This window comes from Desmodus rotundus, chromosome 9, assembly GCF_022682495.2.
Source record: "Desmodus rotundus isolate HL8 chromosome 9, HLdesRot8A.1, whole genome shotgun sequence".
Lineage (NCBI taxonomy): Eukaryota > Metazoa > Chordata > Mammalia > Chiroptera > Phyllostomidae > Desmodus > Desmodus rotundus.
This window is the reverse complement of record NC_071395.1, coordinates 19,656,307-19,680,493: the sequence shown is the minus strand read 5'-3', so window position 1 is coordinate 19,680,493 and position 24,187 is coordinate 19,656,307. Positions and strand designations below refer to the sequence as shown.

Here is a 24,187-nt window from a genome sequence, read left to right as displayed (position 1 = left end):
GAATAAAAAGCACCGGGAAGGGGTAACCTCCTCACCCCCACACGTGGCCCAGGGGGAGAGAGGCTCCCCCGGGGAAGGAAGCACAGAAGGGGCCTGCTGGACTCAGGGCAATGGGAACACTCTCAGAGCTGGGACCCCTGAGCACTACAGCAGGGAACGCGAGCGCAGTGGCACTGGCTCCAGGCACACAGGCGGAGGGCAAGAGGCTTGGGCACGAAGGCACAAAGCTACTTGGGTTTCTCGTCCTTCTCGTTTGCCTTTTTCTGCACCTGCTGCATGATCTCCAAGTTCTCTGCTTGCAGGCGGCCACAGAAGGCCCGTCATCCCTGCGCTTTCCCTTAACCGAGTTGCTCTGCTCTTTCTTACTCTTCTGGCCGGCGAGCTCGCTGGTTCCCACGGGTCACAGCAACGGCCGCGCCACGGCTGGGCCACCGTTGTGTCCCCTCCTAGTGACTTTGACATTGAAGTGTAACCTATAAAGCACTTACTAGATGAGAAATATTATTCTAGGTGCTTCACTTGCATTAACTGATTTAATCCTCATAGAAATCCTGTGACGTAGATCCTGGGTAGATGAAACTCAGGGGCAGAGTCATTAATTGAAGATAAGATCATTGATAAGGGGAGGAACCAAACTTTGGAGACAGGCAGCTGGCCCTGGTGGTGGTGTTCCTACCTACTGTATTACATTTCCTCAACACTTGTTGGTATCATCTCAGAAAGAACTTGTCTGTTTTGAAGAGTCTTAGTGGGGGGGGGGGGTGGGCGGGAGGCGGGATTAATAATTAAGAATATCTTAAATGTTTTTAAAAGTATAATTGAAACTATGACCTAATTCTTTTCTTGAACACATGGAACTGGCTATATTTTAAAGAATTAGCAAGTGGGGTTCCCCTATGTATTCTCCATGATTTCCCTCATTGACTAGGGTTTTCTTCTGTATTTGAAGATTTGGTACTTCGAGTGTTTCCATGCTGATTTGAGAACATTGCTTTAGAAGTACTGTTAACTTGAATGTTCCAAAAAAGAAAAAAATTGAAATGTAGTAGTACAGACATTTGGAAATTAGCTCTCACTTTGCTCAATCACGCATAATGTCTCTTTTTCACAAAAATATATTGTAGACACATGATTTGATGTAGTGTTTGGTTTGCTGCAGTTGCAATGCCCTGTATAACCAGTGGAGGGCAGCTACTTACTGATTTTAAAAAAACAATTAGGTTGAATTAGAATGTCACCACTTTGTGTTTACCGAAACTGGGCTTCTCCTGCAAAACACATCTGATGTACAAGCAGCCACAGTTCTCAGTCCTGTTATCATCGCAAACGGTTTCTTCAAAATGAAAAACTTATTTTATTTTGCAATAATTTCTGCCCTCTTATAAGCAGGAAAATGGACTCTTGATTTTAGTTTTAATTTCCCCAGTCCACATTCTTTTCAATTCCATTTTTTCCCCTTCTTAGACTCAGACTCCAAAGAGATTAGAGAGTATCATTATCTTCCTTATCTTTGAATTACCTGCACGTAAGTCCATGTGACCACATAGTTCTTGGAGGGCTTTTAAATACAAAAATAGAAAAATAGTGTTTTCAGCATGTATCTTTCTTAACCAGTGGATTAAATGAAAGTCAGATTTGCAGCTCATCAGTTTGGCTCATTTTTCTATGCAGAATGAATCTGTCAAACTTGAGGAGTGTAGTATGCTCTTCACATATTTCTGCATTGAAATAATGTTTAAATTATCTCTTCTATGTGGTTCAGAGGAAGGAATTTTGAGGGGTTAATTAACTAATTTCAAAGATATCACTGAAAGAATTTTTGTGAATAAAGACAGTCTGCATAAAGCTACAGGTAATATTAACAAAGTAGGAACTGATAGTAACTTGGAAAGGGGGCATTCTATGGAAGTTCCTTCAAAGGAATTTTTCTAGTAAGGGGAATAAGAATATATTTGAAGGTTCTGTTAAACACACGCAAAAAGTTAGTGTTGTGTTAAGAAACAAAATGAGCATCGGTGGAGATGCTGAGACTAGAATGAGGCTGGAGAGAGTCCCTCTGCAAGGTGGCAGTAGTCTAGTGTGGGGCTGTAGATGCAGTTACCTGAGACCTCCAGCTCACCTTTTTTCTGCTGTTCCCACTCACAGGTTTCCAGGACCCTCTCTTCTATCCTTAAATCTCTGTTAGGGGGTTTTGTTTTTTTTTTTTTGGTTGTTATGGTTGTATCCATAGTCATTTACTTTCTCATTAAAACAATTTTTTTATTGTTATTAAATATCCATAACATAAAATTTACCATGGAGCCACGTTGAAGTATACGATTCAGTGGCATTAGCTACATTCACAGTGTTGTGCTACCATCACCACCCTCCGTCTCCAGAACTCTTCCACCTCCTTCAGCTGAAACTCAGTACTCATTAAAGACTAACTCCCAACTCCTTTCTTCCCCTTGCCCACGCAGCCACCGTTCTACTTTATGTCTCTGAATTTCACTGCTCTAGGTACTTCATATAAGGGAACCACACAATATTTGTCCTTTTTTGACTAACTTCCTTCACTTAGCATTATCTCTCCAAGGTTCATCCATGTTGTAGCATGTGTCAGAGGCTAGATAGTATCCCATTGTATGCATATACCACACTTGACTTACCCATCCATCCGTCATTGGTTACTTGGGTTGCTGCTACTGCTTGAGTGTTGTGAATGATGCTGCTATGAACGTGGGTGTACAACTGTGTGTTTGAGTCTCTGCTTTTCATTCTTTTGAATTGATACACAAAAGTGGAATTGCTGGATAATGTGGTAATTTTTTGAGGAACCACCATCCTATTTTCTACAGTAGCTATATTCATTTTACACTACCCCCAGCAAGGCACAAGGGTTCTGATTTCTCCACATCCTTGGCGACACTTGTTATTTTCTCTCCTTTTTCCCCTTCCTTCCCCTGTTTGTTTTTTAATAATAGCCATCCTGGTGGGTGTTCATTGGTTGGTTGTTGGTGTCCATTAATGGGTGGGCATTGTTGGTTCATTCTGATTTGGTTTAAAATTTCCCTGATGATTAGTGACATCGAGAATCTTCACATGTGCTTACTGGTCATTTGTGTGTCTTCTTTGGAGAAATTCAGTTGTTCACTTCTGTGCAGTTAGAAAATACCACGTCTGCTAATGGGTTTGCCTTTTTACTACACTTGATCTTAGCCAAAAGGCCAGGAAGCGGTGGTTTAGCGTTTTTAACTACAGTCTAAATTGGGGTAGAAGAGGAAGGTGTGCTTTAAGGAAGCAGTATCGTGGTAGGATCAGGCGTACTTCTCGTGAATGCATTGACTTCCCTGCGGCCCACTTTATATTTAGTGAGACAGATCTCTCCAAAGTTAGAAAGGAAACCACCCATTTCTGACATTCTCCTTTTTAATTTGCTCCATGTCACATTCCACATGCCCACAATAAAGATTCATAAAAGCTCTTGGAAGGAGAGAAGAGATGCCTAGCTATCGAAAGAAGAACACAAAATGGAAGGGGAAAACAAACCAGTTAACAGCATTCTAGACAGTTTATGTCTGTTATCTGTCATCTGCTAAAACTATTAATTCTCACACTGAGCTTTTTTAATCATCTTTGTCGCTGTTTAGTTCATGGGTTTGAAAATGAAATGTAGAATAAAGGTTAATGAACACTGACATAAGTGGTCAATTTAAGGCTATATTTGAGAGAATGCTGGAAAGATTAGTTTGAGGTTACTTTGAGGAGGGTCTTCACCTCCAAACGTCGTCTTAGGCATTGGGACAACCACTGGAAGTTCTCGAGGGGCAGACTATCACCGCATTCCCTCTCTCTGTTGCAGATAGGTTTATGTGACTGTAGTTTGCTGGGGAAATCAGGCAGTCAGGATTGGCAGTGACCTGGTTAGTTACTCATTTTACTACAGTTCTCATCCCAGGTTACATTTATAAATATTTGTTTTTTAAATATCCTTAATGAATAACATGCTTATTATACTTTCAGGGGCAGTCACTGAGTTTTTCTCAGATGGACCTGAAATCTGTAAACAGCTAAAATATCTGCTGTTAAAATTAATCTGAAATGAATCTTAAAAACTAGAGAGAGCTCGAGTCAGTCTGTGTCTTACTGAGTATGAGATAGTGAGTATGGTATGTATGGAAAAGGAAAAAAACATGCTTCAGATGGACACTTCCTTGCAAATATGCTGCTTATTCTGAATATATCTGAGATAGAACAAACATGTATGTTTTTTGAGCATGCATAAGCACTGTCCTTAAATTTGAAGCATAATCCAAAGCATTCCTAAAATATTAAAGCTGATATTTGGGTAGGGAAGGCTTAGCTATTCGTGAGAAAATGCAGTTTGTTTCTATTTTTCGAAAAGCAAACTTCCCTGTTACTTTCTAGGGAATACCTACGCTAGTCGAGGGAGCAGCACAGGCCTGCGTTGTGTTCACGTTACCGACTCTGCATGGGAGGTTCACAGGCTGTTTGACTGGCAGGAGCAGGAGCTCTCACTTCAGTAGTTTATAATTCCTGGCTATTCTAGGATAGTTTGCACTTCAGCAAGCCTCAGACAGGTCAGGACATTGGGTAGGAGAAGGTTGAAAGACAAAAGCAGCAGGCCTTGGGTTCTCAGCCCTTTTGTTGTTTAAACAGAGAATTAGATTGTAATTTGGTGGTCTGAGTTTTTAGTAATGTGCCTGTATTGCATGTAGAGAGTATTCATCAGCCAAGAAGAGTTTTAAAATGTCAAAACTGGGAAAAGCTACTCTGAGCCATGGCTTGGTTCCTGTTGATTTTAAAAGCGCAAAAGAGCCTCTGCCACACCAAACTGTGATGAAGATATTCAGCATTAGCATCCTTGCCCAAGGCCTCCCCTTTTGTCGAAGACGGGTAAGTCTTACGCGTTTGCAAAAAGGAATATTTATTTAAATGAAGTACTTCTGCCTCCTTTAGTAAAGAAATGCTTCAGTTTGCAATTGATTTTTATACCTAAAACTCTCAGTGTATTAGGAAGCCAGCAAAAAACTTACATAAGTGGTAGTTTTAATAATATAACAGCTTTGAGGGCAAGGTTACCCAGTCCACCTTTTTCTTCTCTCTCATTTATTCTTTATGATATTGGAATCCTTATTTTAAATTGGTAAATATAAAATATGTTTTGAAATATGTTGGCACATACTAAAATCCAAAATTTATAGTTTTTATTTTGTGGGAAAAGCGTAAAGCTGGTGGTGTTCTCCTTAGACCTGGGAATTACAGCTTTTATTAGCTCTTATAAAGAACATTCCAAGTTCCTACGTTTACCTGCACTTTAAGCTGTATTATTTTTAAATCCCTATTTCTTAAGCTCACATTTAACCTAATCGAGACATTACTTTTTGCTGTTATATAAAATAAAAACAGCATGCCATTGTGTGGCAGTTACGATAACAGTTTATATATAGACAGTCCCGAACTAACAAACATCTCGTAGAACTTGGGCTACTGTATAATCAAGTTACGTCTATTGGACGTTTTCCATCGTGACATTGTCCCCTCTCTCCCACCAGATTTTCATCCTGTTACTATAAGCAGTTTTGTTGTATTTTCTGACTTACTTGGTTATTGCCATTTTGAATTATTAACTAGAGTGACATATTTTTATATTTAAAATATGTTTATGATTCTGAACACATTAAACAAAAAAACCCCTCTGAGATTGAATGAGTGTTTGCATACATCAGTGCTATTAGTGTTTTAGTACTGTTTCTTACCTTTTTTTTTTAATTAAAGGGGAAACATTTTATTAAACAAGTATTTAATTTACGACACCTGAAAAATAGTTCTTCTCCTCAGTAAGGAGAATCTTCTACTTGCTTGGACTTAAGTCACCTTTGTAAAATGTTTTTTATTACGTTGGCTCCCTTTGCGTGGTTTCCACTTCTCCAAATAAGTAGGAGTAGCCATGTTGAAGAATATTTCAAGTGACGTTTAAATGTAATACAGTTTGAACGTTGAAAATGGAATACAAATATCTCCATTGCTCTCATACCTTCTTCTCTACTATGTTTTTAGAAAGTGTTTCAGTTATGTTATCTTAACTTCATAGCTTTTGTAACTTCTGAATGAGGTCACTGCTCTGATTTAAGCATTTACACAGAGGCCTACAATAGCGTGAAAGTCACGACTACGTGAACTTACTATGTTAATACTTATGTAAAAGAAAATACCAATACAAGGAAAATTTTTAACTGAGGAAACTAAGTGTAGGTGTTTTAGATTAAAGGGTTAAGATACTACCAATCAAGATATTTTGTTCTAAAAATTAATAGCGAACTTCAAAGCTTTCCCTGAGGGCTTCCTAGGGTCACTATGCAGTTTCATTTTTCTAGATTACTGTTATGTTAAATTACAGCCTGGAGTTGTGATAATAGAAGGGGACTAGATTTGAAAAGTAGAATGCACACTAGAAAATTTTTTCAGGACATGGTTGAAAATACAAAAGTAGCACATTCAGTTTGAAACTACCTGCCTGCCAGTAGCTCACTGTTGCATAACTCATTGACCGTGACTACTAGAAATATCAGGGGCAGCGTAATTATATGCCCCCTCCCCTTTTTGCAACTGGCTTATTTAGGTGGCTTTAAATTGATTCACACCTTCTTTGTCATTTAATTTACTAACTTTCCTTTGGCAAAGTTAACGATAAACACTTTTTAAATGTATTTTTCTTTAACGAAGATTTAAAAGACACTTCTGGCGTGATATGTGATTAATCATATTTTGTATCTGGCGTCCAGTTATCTTTTACAGTAGATAAGCCTTCTTTTGAGCTAGATTGTCGTAGACAAAGCAGATGGACGACTGTGTTCTGTAAGCCATTGTTCTTCCACGTAGTGAGCTAATGGGAGGTCCGGGAACCTCTTATAAGACTGTATGCAGTCGTGACCTAATACATTTGAAAAACATGATATTGTCCCTCCATCATCGATGTTCATCCTCTTAATGTTTGCGTAGTGAAGAACTTTGAAAACGGTGAAACATCTTTCAAGTAGTTGTTATAACTACAACTTCAATTTGCATCTTGAGTGTTTTCAGGAAATGTATTAACCTCATTATTAAGTATATTAGTACTGGTGGTCTAAGTTACTATGTTTGAATTATTCTAGTTTCTCATCAGAGATACTTTGGACTTAGTACTGACAGTAATAAAGAAATAGTGATCTAGCTATTAGTCAGCTACTTAAAATCAAAATGTCTTTAGTATTAAGATCCTCATAATTTACTTATAGTTGCTTGGATATTCTTGATTATAAGTATCACCTAGAATACTTGTTAAAAACACGGGATTGAGGGCTTCCTCTTTTGGATAGTCTTACATGAGAAATCTGGGTTAAGGCTCAGGGATCGATCTTATTTTTTAGAAGTCATTTAGTTAAAGTCTCCGTATCAGAAAAATGAGAGAATACTAGTTGAGTACATAACTTTTTATTGAAAAGAGAACTAATTGTCCTTTGAAGAAGAGAAATTTTACAAGAAAAACTTATTTAATCTGTAAAATCTGTGGAAAATTACTTTTTTTGAAATTGGAATGCCTAATTATGGTAATACAGTATTTCTTAAATTCTAAGATACATTAGTTTTCTGTATTTTAAACGTATATAAAATAAGGATACAGCTTGATGAGATTTCATAGCTTGTCTGGCAGCAATTTTTTTCTTTGAAGTGATAAGAGAAATAATGCTGTCTTACAATTAAAAATAGTGTGCGAAAGAAAACACCCTTCAGTGCTTAAATCTCATTTCTTAACTCATTTTCGTTCAGACTTCTAAGCATGTAAAATATCCTTGTTATATTATTCTTCAATATTCCTATTTTGGTAGGAATTTCTGAGTGACGTGCAGTTGTCGGTATGTACAGGACATTTAAAGATACCTGGGTGACTGTGCCGGCTTGCAGACAAACACTGATTTCTGAGCGCCTTGTGTATTCTTAGGTTTGAACCACGCACTGGTTATGCGTCGGGGAGCATCGGCCCCCCAGCTAACTAAGGGCATGGGGCGGGGCTGCTCGTGGAGTGGCAGGGAGGTGAGGTGGGGACAATGTGCCATGAGGACTTGTTCACCTGAAACCCAAGAGCTCAGACAATAATGAAGTATGTGACCGGGATTTCTGATAATTGGAAGTAATTTTGTAGCGATTTTTATTACATATCAAGTCCTATTAAAAATACTGTATTTAAAGTAATTTTTCTTTAAAGTGAAAATAGAAATAAAATGTTTGTGGTGTTAGAGAATATGTTAAATTCACCCCTGTGTATTGATGCCATTGAGGATTAACTTAAATCCGGGCTCCACAAACTTTCCCTGCAGAGGACCCTTAAATATGTGAGGCTTTAGGTACCTCATAGTCGCTGTTGGAACTGCTGCTCAGCTCTGCCGTTGTACCATGAAAGCAGCTGTAGACAGTACTTAACTAATGTGTGAATGCGTGACTGTTTCAATAAAACTTTATTTATAGAACAGTGAGATAGAGGATTTTACAGTTACAGTACTGCAGTAAATCTTCTTGTGCATACGTCTTTTTGCTTCTATGTTTGTTTCAGCTTATTGTAAATTTTTAGAATGAGATTGTTAGCGCCTTAGGCCTTTTATTTCCTTTAAAACCCTCGTCTTCCCTTCTTAACCTTTTGTAGTTAAGACACACACAGATTTTCTCTACTTATCACTAGGATTTTAATATACTGCTTATTATTTCCCTTCTTAATGTGTAATATTAATATAATAACACTATTAATAATTGCTATCATTTTAAAAGAACCTACTATGTACCCTACTACCCACTGTCCCAGCTATTTTGTGTATTTTAACTCAATCCTTAAGTGATTTGTGTGTTTGTTAAGTAATGCAAGTTGGGTAATATCTCTCTTCAGTAGACCGGAAAACTGAGGTTCACACGGGTTAACTCCTCGGTTTTCTTGGTAAATAGTAAAGCTGGTATTTAACCCCAGGATTCTCTAATGCTGCAGGTAGTAGGCATTCTCTTTCTACTATATTTTGTGACCTTCATACATTTTTTCTCGTAATCTTAACACTTTTTAACTACTGTTATGTTCCTACTTGGGAGGAGCGTAAGCCTGGGAGCCACTGCTGACATTGTTTCTGTGAGAAAATACTTTCAAAGATTCAAACATTTGCCCTACCAATCACTTTCAGTAGCATCGTCCATTATAAAATTATGGTTTTTTGGTGTAATCTCTTTTAAGATATTTCACTTCTAAAGTTACTCCACAGATTATGCAATAATTACAGTAATAAAAACTGGAAATATTAAACAATATGCATATTTGTTGTCTTTTTTGTAAGCTGAGGAATGATACCTGTTAAAGCAAAAAAAAAAAAAAAAAGATTCATGACACCTGTTTAAACAGTAAGACAGACTTTATTCGGGGGACTTCACAGTAGGTACAGAGATTACTATAAGGAGTTGTGGGCTTTTTTTCAAAGCTTTTATTTATTTATTTTTAGAAAGAGGGGAAGGGAGAGAGAAAGGGAGAGGAACATTAATGTGTGGTTGCCTCTCACACGCCCCCTACTGGGGACCTGGCCCACAACCCAGGCATGTGCCCTGACTGGGAATCAAACCCTCGACCCTTTGGTTTGCAGTCTGGCACTCAATCCACTGAGCCACACCAGCCAGGGCTACTACAAGGAGTTTTGATGTTAGCGGAGAGAGATTGGGCTCAACTTCAAATACAGCAAAGAAAAGTGAGAATATATAGCCAAGGAACATGGTGGAAAATTACTAAGAGGAAACAGTAGAAAAAGGAGGGGAATTCTGGCTAAATCAACTTAACCATAAGTGGTCAGACATCACCTGGGGGATGGTGGAGGATGAGGAACCCAACACATATGGAGGGTGATGGTATCAAGTTTGGGGGAACTCTGGTTAAACTGACTTTAGTAGGATTCTTGCTAAAATTTGGCACCTGAGAACAGTGCCCAAGGACAGGGCCTGGTTGAAAAAGTAATCAGAGGCGCCTGACTAGAGTTTGGTCAGGGAAAGAATCTTTGTCGTACTTCAGTGTCTGCACTTGGCAGGCAGCAGCTGAGAACAGGGTGTCTGGCAGGTTAACCATTAACCATACGATGAGGTACCGTTCTCGACAGTTTGCTCAACTGGTGCTTTTGACAATAATGACAGTGAAAACAGTGTTATACCTCTTTTCGCTTGGGTACTCCTTTGGGTTCAGGTGTTTTCTTCATTGTGTACTTAGTGATGACAACCCGTATTCAAAGTTTTAATCTCATTCGTACATAATCGAATCTTTTTTGTATGTATAATCTTCAGTTAGTTCAAACTATGTGTCATTTTAATCTGTTGCACTCCTTTCATAGGCAGTTGGTGAGCCCATTAGTAAACTTTTCACCAAAGGTCTGCCATTGTTATCAAACAGGTGCATTGCTTTTGTTTCAGAAAACAACACCTCTATTTATTCTATGATAAAACTTATTTCTATGAAAATTTTGTGTGTAGCCCAAAATAGTTGATCATAAACTCTGTTGATAAAGCAAATTTGTGAGTTATTACCCTTCTGAACTTAATAACGTCGTAATTCAGTAACTTCTCTGAGTTGAATGATGATATAGGGAAGTTTTATTTTCTTCCAATAATTAATATCTTTTATTTCTCTTGATTAAAAGACATGCTTAATATGTAAAACTTAGAAAAATATGTTTTATAATCTTCTAAATTATCAGTAATTTCACTGCTCAGAAATAACCACAATAACAATTTTAAGTAAATAATTTCTTTAAACAAAATTGGTACTTTAATCCATTTTTAATATATTGCTGGTGAGTTCCTATGGCTGTAGTCACTCAAACTGTATAATCTCCCAAGTGAATGTACCATAATTTTCCTGTTGTTGATTTGAGTACTTCAAAGCTTTGAACTTTTTTATACATAAATCTTTAACATTTCTATACACAGATTTCTGCAAGTAGAATTATGTACTTTTTAATTCTTGCTAAATACTGCTAAATTGTTTTCCAGAAAGACTGTACAAATTAAAAACCAGCACGAGGGACTTTAATGTTACTTAAAGAGAAAGAAATCATATTCGAAGCCAATTTATCCCTACCATGGCAAAGTTTTGCGGATTTTACTTGGTTGGTAATTTATCATTGTATTTCCATGTTTGTTATTCTAGGTTTTCTATCAGGAATTTTTTTTTCATTTTAAGAGAATAATGATATATGCTTATACTTAAAGCTTCACGAGGAAAATATGTAAATAGATCAAGAGACTCTTTGTTGCTCATGGTGATTTTATTTCTTATTCTTTCTAGAAAATAATCTTTGTTGTAGACCTGTCACCTATATTATTTTCAACCTTAGTTTTCTTCTGCTCTTCCCATAGTTTTAAAACTGTCATCTTTGTTTTTATCTAAACAAATGATCCACATGTATAGTTCACTGATTTATCACTGATTTAACACATTATTTTTACTACAGGTTTTATGATTATCTTAACTTCGTTTGTCACCTTAGTTTATACTTTGACATTTTTGGATTTTAGTGTGATATTTCTATAGTATAAATGGCAGCCTTTCCCAAAGTATATTGCTATTAATAATCTCTACTACGAGAGTGCTCCTCACGCTAGCAGCAGCAGCTGCCAGAAATACTTGCCTGTTCCTTACAGCACGTTAGTCTTACATTTCTGACATAGCTTTGCCAGCTTTGCCTTTAGCCCCAATCCAGGTTTGCCTTTTTAAAAAAAATTCTAGTCCAGCCATAATTAATTGTTATTTCAGACGAGATCGGGCGCGTTCAGGGTGGTATGGCTGTAGACGATTAATTGTTATTTAAAGTAGCTGTAGCAAGTCTGCTCTTCTAAAATTTCTTGATGCCTGAAAAGCATTTCGTGAAACTCAACATCCATTTCATAGAACTCTTTGCCAAGTAGCAACAAGAGATGGATATTTTTTAACATACAGAAATACGAAACCTCTAAAAAGCCAGCATTATTCTCTCCTCCTCATACTAGTCTATTCAGTCTCCCCCAGTGGGTGCCTCTGTCTCTCCAGACGCTTTCCCTGACTTCACAGTCTAGCTTAGCTCCCTGGGTGGAGCCTTCCCCTGGCACTGATTGCATCCGCCATTGTCATCATCCACTAGTGGAACACATTGTCATTTCTGTCATTACGTTTGGCCCTAAGGCATATATGTTCCGCTCAGGGGTGTTAGTGATAGCCTTATGTATAGTCACCTTGTCTCGGTTAGGCTGTAAACTCAGAGTTTAATATCTTTTTATGTTCCCAGTGATATGAAGGAAAAATGAGTATAAATATTTGTATGACCAGTTTGTTGACGTATGTGTTAAACTTGGAAAATTCTTTAAGGAGTTTTTGGTACTATAAAACTATGGTATGTTTTTGTTCACTAAATGCTTTTAAATGACTCTGCAGCTGTGATTTTGAATATTTCATTTTCTAAATTTAACTAGACTCAGATACAGTTTGACATTTAATTTTAAAAGTAATTACTACTTACCAATTTTGAAAACGAAGGAGAAACAAACATAGCATATAGTCATTTAGATGGTACTTTTGAGCATCTACAGCAGCTACAAAATGTCAAAAAAAAAGCTGAAAAAAGAATTATTATAATGTTTTGGTGAGTAGGGAGAACAGGGTAGTGGTATGAGCAAATTGGGATACAAATTTCAATGGGGTATTCAGATTTTTTTCCTTTATTCAGTTTATGGGTGATACTTGCTAACAAAATTACACAGGTTTCAGGCACACATTTCCACAACACATCATCTGTACACTGTATTGTATGTTCACCACCCCAACTTAAATCTCCATCCATCACCATTTATAGGGGGGATCAATGGGTTGCCAGATTTTTTTTATGTGACTTCCTGTATTCCATCAAAAGCTGGGGGAAAATTGGCATTTTCAGATCATCTGATATCCTTTATTGCCATTAGTTATTATATCAGTAAAGGAATTAATTAATTATAGCAGACCGTTCTGTTTTGGATACTATCAGTTCTTAATGTTTCATGCCTCATGAATAAACATGAATAAACAGAATATAAATTGTAAGTTTCTTGCAGTCTTAGTCCTCTGCACTGTGCGTAAGTAAATCCCCTCTGTGGATATGCAAAAGTGAAAAAAGCAACCCCGTCCTCTAAGCATCTTGCAGGTCAGTGGTAAAGCCATAAATAGACCCTCATAGCACAAAAGGACAACTGCTTACGTGGGCCCACGTACAAAGTTCTGGTGGGAGCAGGAGCAGGTCCTCCAGGTCTCGGTGCAGACGGCTCAGGAAAGGCTTCCCAGCAACTATGAGTTGAGTCATGAAGGATGTTTGCTAAACAGGGGATCAGAGAAATGATGGACAGAAGGAACTTGGGCTCATGTCTTGTTTTTTTCCCATTAATTATACTGCTGCACATCATTCACTTACGTCTTGGCATGCACTTTATTAATGTCAGCCCGAAAATATGTATCGAACACTTAGAACAGAGTTGGGAACTTTTCTAGAACCTGTGAATATACCTGTAAGCTTGGATTCTGATTTAGGGAAACAGAAAAGTAACTGTCAATGGCAATGCTCTGTTGACCATAGAAGACGGTAATAGCATAGCCTAACTTGGGGTTCAGGGGAGGCACTGTTCTGAGTACTTTATGTATGAACTCATTTAATCCTTAAAATAACCTGTGTGACAGATGAGGAATATGAGGCAGAGGAAGGTCAAATAGCTTGCCCAACGCCAGTGAGTGATGGAGCTGAGATTTTAAGTCGGGCATCTGGCTCCAGCATCACGGCCACTGCTGTACTCACCTGGTCAGGTAAGCATTTGCTGAGGGAGCAGATCCCGAGTTTCCAAATGTTTTAAGGGTTAACCTTTGCCACGGAACCCTGTGCTTTGACATATCTAATTCTCACTTTGCTCCCACAATTTATGATGGCTTCAATATCTAATTACTGATAACGTAGCTTTCCGGTTGTTTTTGTCATCAGATAATGATGAGGTTGTGCCTCAGTTGTCAGATACGAATGTAAAACAAATTATAACATTCATAACTCTACAGATGCATCATAGAGGCGACTGCCATGACTTGCTGTCCCTTTTGCTGATAGATAGCAATCTGTACAAATAGTGTGTAGCTTCACATCAAGGGGCAAGGCTGTGTGAATTTGTGGGCTGTATGTTATAGAAACCGATTTAATATTCAGACTTGTAGTATGGGGGACAGGAAAACTATGTGAAAGAAACATATGAAGCTTTTGGCAAGGTAAACAAGTATGAAATAATAAACTCAGTTGCTTGTCTGCACAGCAGAAATTCAATAAGCCCTGAAACTAAAAAAAAAATTTTTAAGTTGGCCAAACCTGACCCTAACCAACACTAGATAGACACTTGTATTATTTACCTGAATGTTCGTGTATTTTTCTGTAAAGACATTAATATGTCATGTACTAGGAATGTTCTGTAATATAGTCTGTACACTGCATATTACTTTTATAAATTCCAGAAAGTTCTGAAGTCAGAAACAGCTTTCTCTAAAGCTATGGAAGTAACTCCACAGACCTTTGAGTTTTATAGCTATCGCTCCCGTTAAAAATGGAATACATTTTGAAGTGCCAAAGGAATCTAAGCCTTATCTTATGTCTCCGAGAACATGCATATTTGAATGCTTTCGAACATACATTATATAAATGAATACTAAATTTAATTAACCTAGTTACAGGCGGCTCTGTATAGTATTGCATAATGGTAGAGTTCGGAGCTTATGTATTTTTCAGTAATCAACTACAATTCATGCTGGCGTAGTTACATTTAAAATGAGGCATGAGAGCCCTGACCACATTTTTACTACTTCCAGTATTTTCATGGAAAATTAACACCACCGAATTAATTTTAATTCTGCAAATATATGTATCAGGCATACTCCCTGTATGTGTTGCTAGTGTAACGAAGATGAGTAAAGCAGAGACCAGATGCTTTTCTGTCTCTGAGAGACTTATCTCCTTATCCCCATTCTGTGGTCACATATCAAAATCAGAGGAACATTGATCATTCATTCATTCAACAAATAAGTATTTGCTTATTCCAGGCACAAGTCTTAAGTACTTGAGTTGCGTTAGGGAACAAAGCAGAAAAAAGCCCTCGTATATAATTTAACATTTTACTGACTGAGAATTCTGCCTCAGCATGGGCCACATGTTTGGTCTCCTCCTGTATCGTGTGTCACCAGGCTCCTTGATTCAGTTGCACACTTGTCACTTCTAAGTCAACTGATGATAATTCATGTTTTAGTTTCTCCATGTGTGTATATGTACACCCACATACATCTGCACACATACATAGATACACTCTTTCGCCGACCTGATAGCGTTATGTTGGTATGGAATGTATTGTGAAATGTACTCTCATGGTTTTCAAATACTGTTACGTAGTATCTAGGACAGAATATTATTTTGAGGCTCTGAAAGATACAAATATTATTTTATTCCATTTTTCATGTTCTTGCAAGGACACGTCAACCTCTAACATACTATCAGGCTCACCATTGTGATTTTACTCTGGATTGCGTCTGGGTCAGAAATGGAGTTCCTGGCTTTAACTTGTTGTGGGTGGTTGTGTAAGTTACTGTGTGTCTCACACATCAGCAGGCTAAATAACGATATGTATCATTTATGGTAGATGTAAATAATGATAGATCTAGTTTAAGATTAGTAATCTGTAAATTTTACTGTAGAAATAATAGCAGTGGGACTGTCATTTGTGGCAAAGCTAGTGACATTCTAAATGTTATAAGTTACAATTTAGTTATTTTCTTCTATAAGTACCTATGGATGAGCACGTATCTTTATTTGCACATATAGTGTTTTATTCCGAAAATGTGAAAGGTAAAATAGTTAAAAATTTTTTAAAAAGTAAATGTACCCTGGTTGCTGTGGCTCAGTGGATTGAGTGCCAGCTGCAAACCAAAAAGGCACTGGTTCGATTCCCAGTCAGAGCACATGCCTGGGTTGCAGGCTGGCGGGAGGCAACCGATCAATGTATCTCCTGCACGTTGATGTTTCTCTCCTTCTCCTTCTCCCTCCCTTTCCCTCTCTCTAAAAATAAATAAATAGAATCTTTAAAACAATAAAAAGTAAATGCGATACTAGTGTAGCAAACGTTTCTCTTGTGATTTTCATAGTGTCAATATAGATACGTGTTTATATGTATATATTTTAAAACTTTATTGACATTTATTTAGATGTACAGGGGAAATAATCAATACTAAGATTTCTGAAACATTAATACATTAATATTAACCCCCAAAACCCATGGGTAGTTTGTGGTTATTTTATGTTATCTTCATGTAATGATGAGGAAATCTGTTTTGAGAGGAAAAAGAAAATATGATAATGTTGGATGAAATTCTCTTATTTCTTCTCCTTGCTAGTACTGAAAATGAAAACTGAAAACCTGTGGGTTATTGCTATATTTAAATACATTTTTATGTATGGGTGATTTCATATAGTTCACTTGGGAACAGTTTAAGCTTACACAGCTTTTAAATAATCCACAGAAATCTCTGCATTATCTCTTTAGATTTTAAAACATTGTTACTACGAATTTGAACATGTAGGGGCAGTATTGTACTGTTTTTGTAAATCTCATCTGAATTTTTGTTTTTTTTTAATCCATGTTGTTAAAAGTTTGCTCTTCTGAGAAAATACAAACTGTATGTCTTTTTCAAGGGTAATTGGCACTGGCTCATTCAGTTGGAGCTATTCTTTCATGCTCTTATATATACTGCACAAAAATTGTCATATTATGGAAGCTTGTGGCCGTGACTTATATTTTAAGTCACGGCCACAAAGAATATGTTAAACTAATTAACAGGAAAAATACATTTTTATATTTGCACAGTAAAAATGAGGACAAGTTAGATTTGTGAAAATATGCAAAATACTAAAGTCAGTGCAATTTTTTTCTTATCTTTTCTGTACCAGCCTTTCAAAATGAATGTTTAATTATGAGAATTTAAAAAAGTAAAGTCTTAATTTTTCAAACTGACAAGTGAAGAAAACTTAGGTTACTAAACAATCTAATTTTAAGATTCTTTATTCAGTAAATATTTTTTCAATATCAAAACAATTAGGGTTATTGCAAAGTTTATAGTAGGTTTTTTCCCTTAAAGTGATTTGCACTTGAAACAAAACAACCGAGTAGTATGTCCTCCATCCATTCGTTCAGTCTGTTCAACCATTCCTGTGGGTCTGGACTGGCATTTGGAGTGTAACAGGGAAGAAACAGACCCAAACCCTTGCCCTCCCGGAGTTTATAAGCGCATAAGTGATAGAGACGGTTAGACCTGGGGTTGGGTTTTAGTTCCATCGCTTAGTTAGCTTCCGCTGTAAAATGGAGATCACAGTTATCTGTCTACTTCATAGGGTCGTTGCAAGGGTAAAATGAGATGACCTATAGAAAGTATGGTTGTATAGTAAGAAATTATTAATAACTTACGAAGTCCACATAGGTCTTTTTAGATGTGTTGGTAGAAATTTTAATTAATTCTTCTGATGTATTGGTACTTTTTTTTACTTATGATTAATATTTTTAATATTTTTTCATTTTTAGTTTCTTCACATTTTGAAAAAATGTACACCATCAAATTTGAATAGCTATTTTTCTTAAACTGTTTACTGAGTGACTGTTAACCTCTAAATGGAAAGACACTGCACATAAAAAGTTAATGTGCTTTTGTTCTACTTTGTGTGGGACATGATGTAGATTTAGTCATTGTGACTAACATATCTGTAAAACTTAGCCCCGTTACGTCTTCCTCAACTAAGAGGGTAACGTACACCATCTTGGTGTTTTGTTTGGAGTTTCTCAGATGTTCAGAATAAATGTGTTGGCTTCAAATGCCATGAAATTAAAAAATTTAAATTGCTGTATAAGAATTAAAAATACAGAATTTCTCAATTCATACTATGTTAGCTGGTAAAATGCCTAGCAAATAGTTGCCATTATAATTTTAAGTTCTGGCTTTATTTCATTCCCTAGTCCCCAAGTAAGTTAATTAGGAAATGGAACATGCTTGTTAATATCTTTGAAAACTAGCTTGTCAAAATGGCACCTGGTGTATTATCACTATGTAAGAATTGAGACTTCAAATATTTAAAGAGTTGATTCACAAGTCTTAACACAAGTACTTAGAAATTTAGATTTTTTTTTTTTGGTACCCTGGGCTAGTCTTGCTTTTTATTTCTAATTATGTGGAAACCCCATATTTAACATACACACATGCACAAGACCCCCCCACACACACACACACAAAATTCTCACTACCCACCCCCCGTTTTATAGCTTATCTGCTCCGTTCATGCTTCAAGTGCTTCGTTGAGGCAAAGTGTTGTTCTGTCGTTTTCATATTAGCTTTCTTATCGTGCAGTATTTTCAGCTGCTCATACTCATTACCATACAGCTGGTATGTAGAGAAGAGAAGGAAGCAAGCAGAAGTTGTACTGTCTACAAGAATAAGAAGCTTTCTTGCAGATGGGGTGCTGGCAGATGGGGCCTGTGTTTGAACAGGTTTTTACTAATAACAGAGTGCATTAAAAATCACTCTGGGAAAGTCTGAGGTCAGTGCCATGAGTTCAGAGCTTGAGAGGTTGTTCAGCTTTTAGAGAATATTAATTAACTCTAATACAGAAAAATAATAAATGGCCAACCATAACCTCTTCCAAAATTTCAGTTTTTCCCTTTTTTAGTATATCTGTTTATCTTTAACATAATTTTAAAAGTGTTGAGACTTTAAAAACATTGTGTCTTTCATAATCTTATACTGTATTTTGTAGTCTTCAGCATATTAAAATTTTCAGACTCTGCTTATATGCGAAAAAATGTATATGTTTTTAGCAATGTAATAACATTCTTCAGTTTGGGTATATAATATTAGAATATTTTTTTAGAAGTTGAAAGCCAAAGCGGATTTTGAAATCCTTATGTATAGGGTTGACTACTTTGAAGATCAAAGGCAAGGTATGTCCTGCCTACATTCAAAGTTAGAACTGAATGGTATGCCCCAACGTGTATCTGTTGTTACAAATTATTACTTGTGTATTTTTCATATTCTCCAAACCAAAATGAATATAGTAATTGAAATAACTGTCAATATTTTTTTAAAGTATTTCAGAGGGGAGGGATCTCAGTCCTTTGACTCTTTTCATTAAGTGTACTGTTCCTGATACATTCTTTCCCAATGGAATACGGTGATAAAAGGCAGCTGAAGGAAAATAGAGCTGGGCAATTATGTGTACAACATGCAGTATTCAATTTAATTTTAATGGAAATGGAACTCAGCCTGTTACTCTTTTCATAGAGATTAAAATGTATATTGCTCAGGGTGTTTTTGTTTATGTAAAATTAGTTTTGATGCTTTTTGGTAACTCTCAAAAACTTTGTCAGTAAAATGGAGGTACAAAAATGCTATCTTTTAGGTTAATACCTGAGAATAAATAAAGTACTACCTTAAGTGAGATCTGTGGGAAATGGTATACATTAAGTGTTGTTAAAACATCATACTCCTTTTAATAGTAAAAGTTTATATTCTGTTGGGCATTTTTAAAGGTACAGGAAGCCCTAAATGAGGTTGGCTTTTAATAGTAAAAACAATTGCATTTTCATCACAATTTAATTTATACTTGAATTGTGTAACTGATAAATATCTAGAAAATGTTAATACTTTTCCCTGAGGGGGAAATATATGTAAATATATAAAATGTTATAAATAATACTATATATCCTATATTAATACTAAATGATAAATATATAAAATTGATTTTCATGCATTTTCTACTTACCTTTCCTTATTTTGAAAATGAGTCTTTAAAATTATGCAGAAAATGGTATTTTGCAGTTGTTATTTCCGTAGTTCTGTCATTGTTGATTAGAGTACATCTTCCCTTGCTAACTGTCTCGTAAGTATTATAGTTTGATCCCCTGCTACACGCAGGAATTGCATGAGCAGCTGCGGTGTGACGAGGGTCAGAAGAGAGGTGGTCACCGTGCTCCTAGAACGCATAGTCGAGTGCGGAAGATGTGCCCACACTGTGACAAGGGGGTTCAAGTTCAAGCACTGTGATTGACAGCTTAAGAATGGGGAGGAGGTCGCTCTGTGAAGGAAATTGGAGATGGCCTCTACACAGAGGATCCCCCTGTTTTTATCTCCAATCCAGACCTTTCGGCTGAGCTCCAGAGCTAGTTGGAGTATCATATCCTCCCCTGGGTGTCTCAGAGACACCTCTAACTGGCTCTGACCAAACATGGAACTTGTGGGTCCTTCTGCCTCAGAAAACAAGCAGTGCCCTTCTCCTCTGTCATTGTCCCCCTTTGTGTCATCTTCGGTAAACTCCCTTTCCTTTACTTCCCCTGACCAATTCCTTATCAGTTTTATGTTTTAACTATCTCTTAGCTGTTCACTTCTATCCGTCTCTATTGCACCTTGCTAGTCCAAGCCAACATTGCCTCTTGCCTGGTCCAGTGAAATCACTTCCTTGCACAGTTGTTCCACATCCATTTTCGCTTCCATTCTGTTTTTAACATTGCAGTCAGAATGATTTTTTGAGAGGTTTATCTGATTGATCATGTCCTCTTGACTAACACCTGCGCTAGCTTTTCATTACTCTTATGGGAAAGACCAAAATCCCTTACAAGGTCTTACATAATCTGGCCCTTGCCTACTTCTCTCACCTCATCTTACCCCTGTCAAAGTCCCTTTATTCTGTGTATCGCCGCCACAGGGGTGCTCCCTCCTGCCACAACCCAGCTTAGCCGTTCCTTTCGAGTAGAGAGGGCTTCCGAACCTGCAGGCTAAGTCAGCACTTTAACACAATGCCCTTTCTAACACTCCGCTGCATGTATCAGTTTGTTCTGCTTCATTATGGTTCTCCCCTGCTACACTACAAACTCCAGTCATGGAGCTGAGACCACACTTCATTTAGCTTACGTGTAATAGGCACCCAAATACATGTCGAATGTCTGTGGGAGATGAAGACAACCATCTGCGTCGATGTTTGTTTGACTATGTACCCTGGGTAGAACGAAAATTGGAGATAGCTGAGACAGTAAAGCATAGAGTCACAGAGATGTGCATGTATGAACACTGATGTTTACTGCTGGGAAGTGATAGCCACACGTGGATTGAATTGACATGTGTTAAAGATGGATTGGCTCTTAGGAAGAAATCATATGTGGTGAAATTAAGAAACCGGGTCGAAGTGATGACTCCCTATTGAAGAACATGTTCTGTATGTACTCAGTTATATACACACACACACACACACTACTTAATAAGTCAAGTATTTTTAGGCTGTCTACTAGACTAAAACAATTCAAAGTCAGGTGGAAGTCACAATTCCCTGTCAAGTGTATTTGGGTTGCAGTAACTAATAAAGAGCATTTGAGACAGTTTCTTGAGTAAATGTTACAATATATTTAACTTTTGCCAGTTTTCTATAATGTTCAGATCATTTTAGTAAGAGCAAAAGATCCATTAGTTCTTTCGGAAGGACCTTCCAAGGGAGCTATTTTGATGTGTTCTGTTCTCAGCTTTTTTCAGCATTCTGTGTTGTAGGGAAGTAAAACGTTGGGACAAAGGAGTAAAGTAGGACATAGAAGTTCTTAGGGAGGTTAGGAAAAGGAAGCAAAATCCAAGTGTGGTTGTGCACACCTCTCCTCCGATGGCCTTTCACTGCCTACTGCCTACTGCGCACTGCCCAACCTGTGCCCAACAGCATCGTGTCTTCACCAAGGAAGTGTTGGCAGTAGTGTGTGAATTGTCGAATTGCCCTTGGTGAATTCCCAGAAGTGTACCAGAGCACACAATTAGCTTCCTGGTCTGTCTCTTCTTTCTTTGTCTCTACTGTGACCCTAGCATGAATTTCATCCACACGTCCACATTGCGCATTGAAATTGCTCAGGACACATCCTAGAGACTTCTTAACTACCAGTGCTTCTTGCCATGTATGTGGAAAACCCTATTTCATTTTCTATAAGCTGGAGACCAAGACCTGCCTGTGTTCGAGTCCTAGCTCCCTTACTTAATAGCTATGTGACCTTGGGGACTTAAACTCTCTGCACCTGTGTCCCGATCTGTAAGGTGGGGTAATAACAGTACCTCCTTCACAGGGTTTCGGTGAGTTTGAACTCGGTTAATAACTGTTAAACAGTTTTAATCTGTTAGTATAAGTAAAGCACCTAGAAGAGTACCTGGCATATAGTAAGTTTTCTTCCCTGTATACTTCAGTTTCATAAGAGAACATCTATGTAAAAAGAGTTGCTTAACAAACATAGACGGTTTATAGTATTTTTGATAGTAGGTTTTGAAGGAGCGCTCAAGTCAGATTAAAATCTAGTGTTTATTTTTTCCTTTATTCTTTTGGTTTAAAATATCGCCATGTGCATTTCCTGAAAATATGTATCTCTTCCCCTTTCTAGCTCTATGCATTGTCATATAAATTGAGCAATTTCATTTATCAATTATATTGATTTGTCATTTTTTTATTGACTTGTTTGTTCTTCCCCCTGAATTAGGAGTTCTTCCAGGATAGAGACTATATCTCTCTCAATTTTACGTCATTTTCGCTTAGTGTGTTTGGTTTTTAATAACCCTGGCTAAACAGTTCCTCAATGTGATAGATCTAGACCTCTAAAAATAAAATGTTTGAATCACTGTTTAGTTGTTCCTCCTATTTTATTGTTTAGGAAATAGAGAACCATTATGTGACTCAAAGGATTCATTCAGATGAGACTGATAATGTTATGATGAAAATTGGGGTTAGAGGCTCACCATCATTTTTTCCCACAGTAATTTCCTTTTCTTACACTACCTATCTATAAACAAAAAGAGTGAATTTTATAAAATTAAACTCTTTGAAATAAATGAATTGGTGGGGAGTAAATTACATCTTGGTCTAAAAAAATCTATTGCAATTATTTAATAAAAGCTAGTTGGCTAAAAATGTCTTAGAAAATACCATTTAATTTTAATCTTTGTTGTTTGCATTGTGGACATGCTGACTAACATGGCCTTCATTTAACATCTCTTGAAAGTTATTTTATGTTCTTTATATGCTATTTTGTCTCTTGATAGAATAACTGTAAAGGAAAGGCTTAAAATGAAGTGGGGTGGGGTGTGTGTGTGTGTGTGTGTGTGTGTGTGTGTATGTATCCTAAGGGCTAACAAGATATTAAAAATGTAAGAATATTCTAAAGTTCAACATCTTTATGCTAGTTTTGACTTTTATATTTTTTGGTAAAGTAAGCTATTCCTCATGGGCTTTTTTGTTATGTAGAATTTGAATATTCCTTGACTCAATAAAATTTTTTATGATTCAATTTTTCGAGTGTTCTCACATCACCGCGTTGCCCTTCCGAGCAGGCCAGCTGTACGCGCAGGGCAGACCTTACTTAGGTTGTGGCGCACGTTCCTTCAGTGGCCCTGGTGCTGCCCTCCCACGCATACCATGCTGTAAGCACCGGGCGGGGAGCTCCCGGTCGTCACCCTCCAGAAAGAACCTTTGAAAGTCAGATGTCAAATGGGACAAACTTTCGAAGTTAACTTTTAGACATTCGGGGTCCTCGAGTATGTATGTATAAATATTTTTCAAATTATGTACTAAAATATCAAAGAAAATTTTAGTAAAGAAAATGAACTTACAAATAAAATATTTTTGTTACAGTAGTTTTGCCAAGATACCAAAGTGTCCCTACCCATGAGTCTCACAGTTCACTGGAAATAAAAGACTACTATAGATCAGATTCCTTTTCAGATGAATAGTTATTTTGAAAATGTTTGTATGACAGGCAGAATTATGGCAAAGCCTATTCGTGACCAATGTATTTCCAGCCATATTTCTTTGTACTCAGATTTTATTTACTAAGACTTCCCAGTCTTTTGGAATGTCCTGAAAAGGTAGGGGATTATGTAAGCATTGTGCTAAACATATAATTCTTTTGAAACAAGGAATGCAGTTTGTTAAATTATATATACAGTAATTGCTTTAAAATGTAAATTGATGTTTCTTAAATGTATATTTAGAATCCTTTTTTACGTAGTGGGGGCATGACTACTAGATTCTTCCCTACTCACTCGACAGCTATATTAAACACTGGAATA

The 24,187-nt window shown here is 37.0% G+C and overlaps 1 protein-coding gene and 1 pseudogene across 6 annotated transcripts in view; one reads left to right on the top strand and one right to left on the bottom strand.

Moving 5' to 3' along the window:
* FBXW7 (F-box and WD repeat domain containing 7) overlaps positions 1-24,187 on the top strand; it is a 163,756-nt gene that overhangs the window by 102,353 nt on the left and 37,216 nt on the right. Inside the window, exon 1 of one of the 6 annotated variants that reach the window (XM_024568975.4) lies at positions 4,261-4,896. The exons of the other annotated variants lie outside the window; for them this stretch is intronic. Within the exon in view, the coding sequence (XP_024424743.1) occupies positions 4,750-4,896 (147 nt within the window). The 5' untranslated portion in view covers positions 4,261-4,749. Of the gene's footprint in view, positions 1-4,260; positions 4,897-24,187 lie in introns of those variants that run through there. 6 annotated transcript variants of the gene reach the window in all.
* On the bottom strand, positions 228-2,663 carry LOC112312237 (small EDRK-rich factor 2-like; annotated as a pseudogene).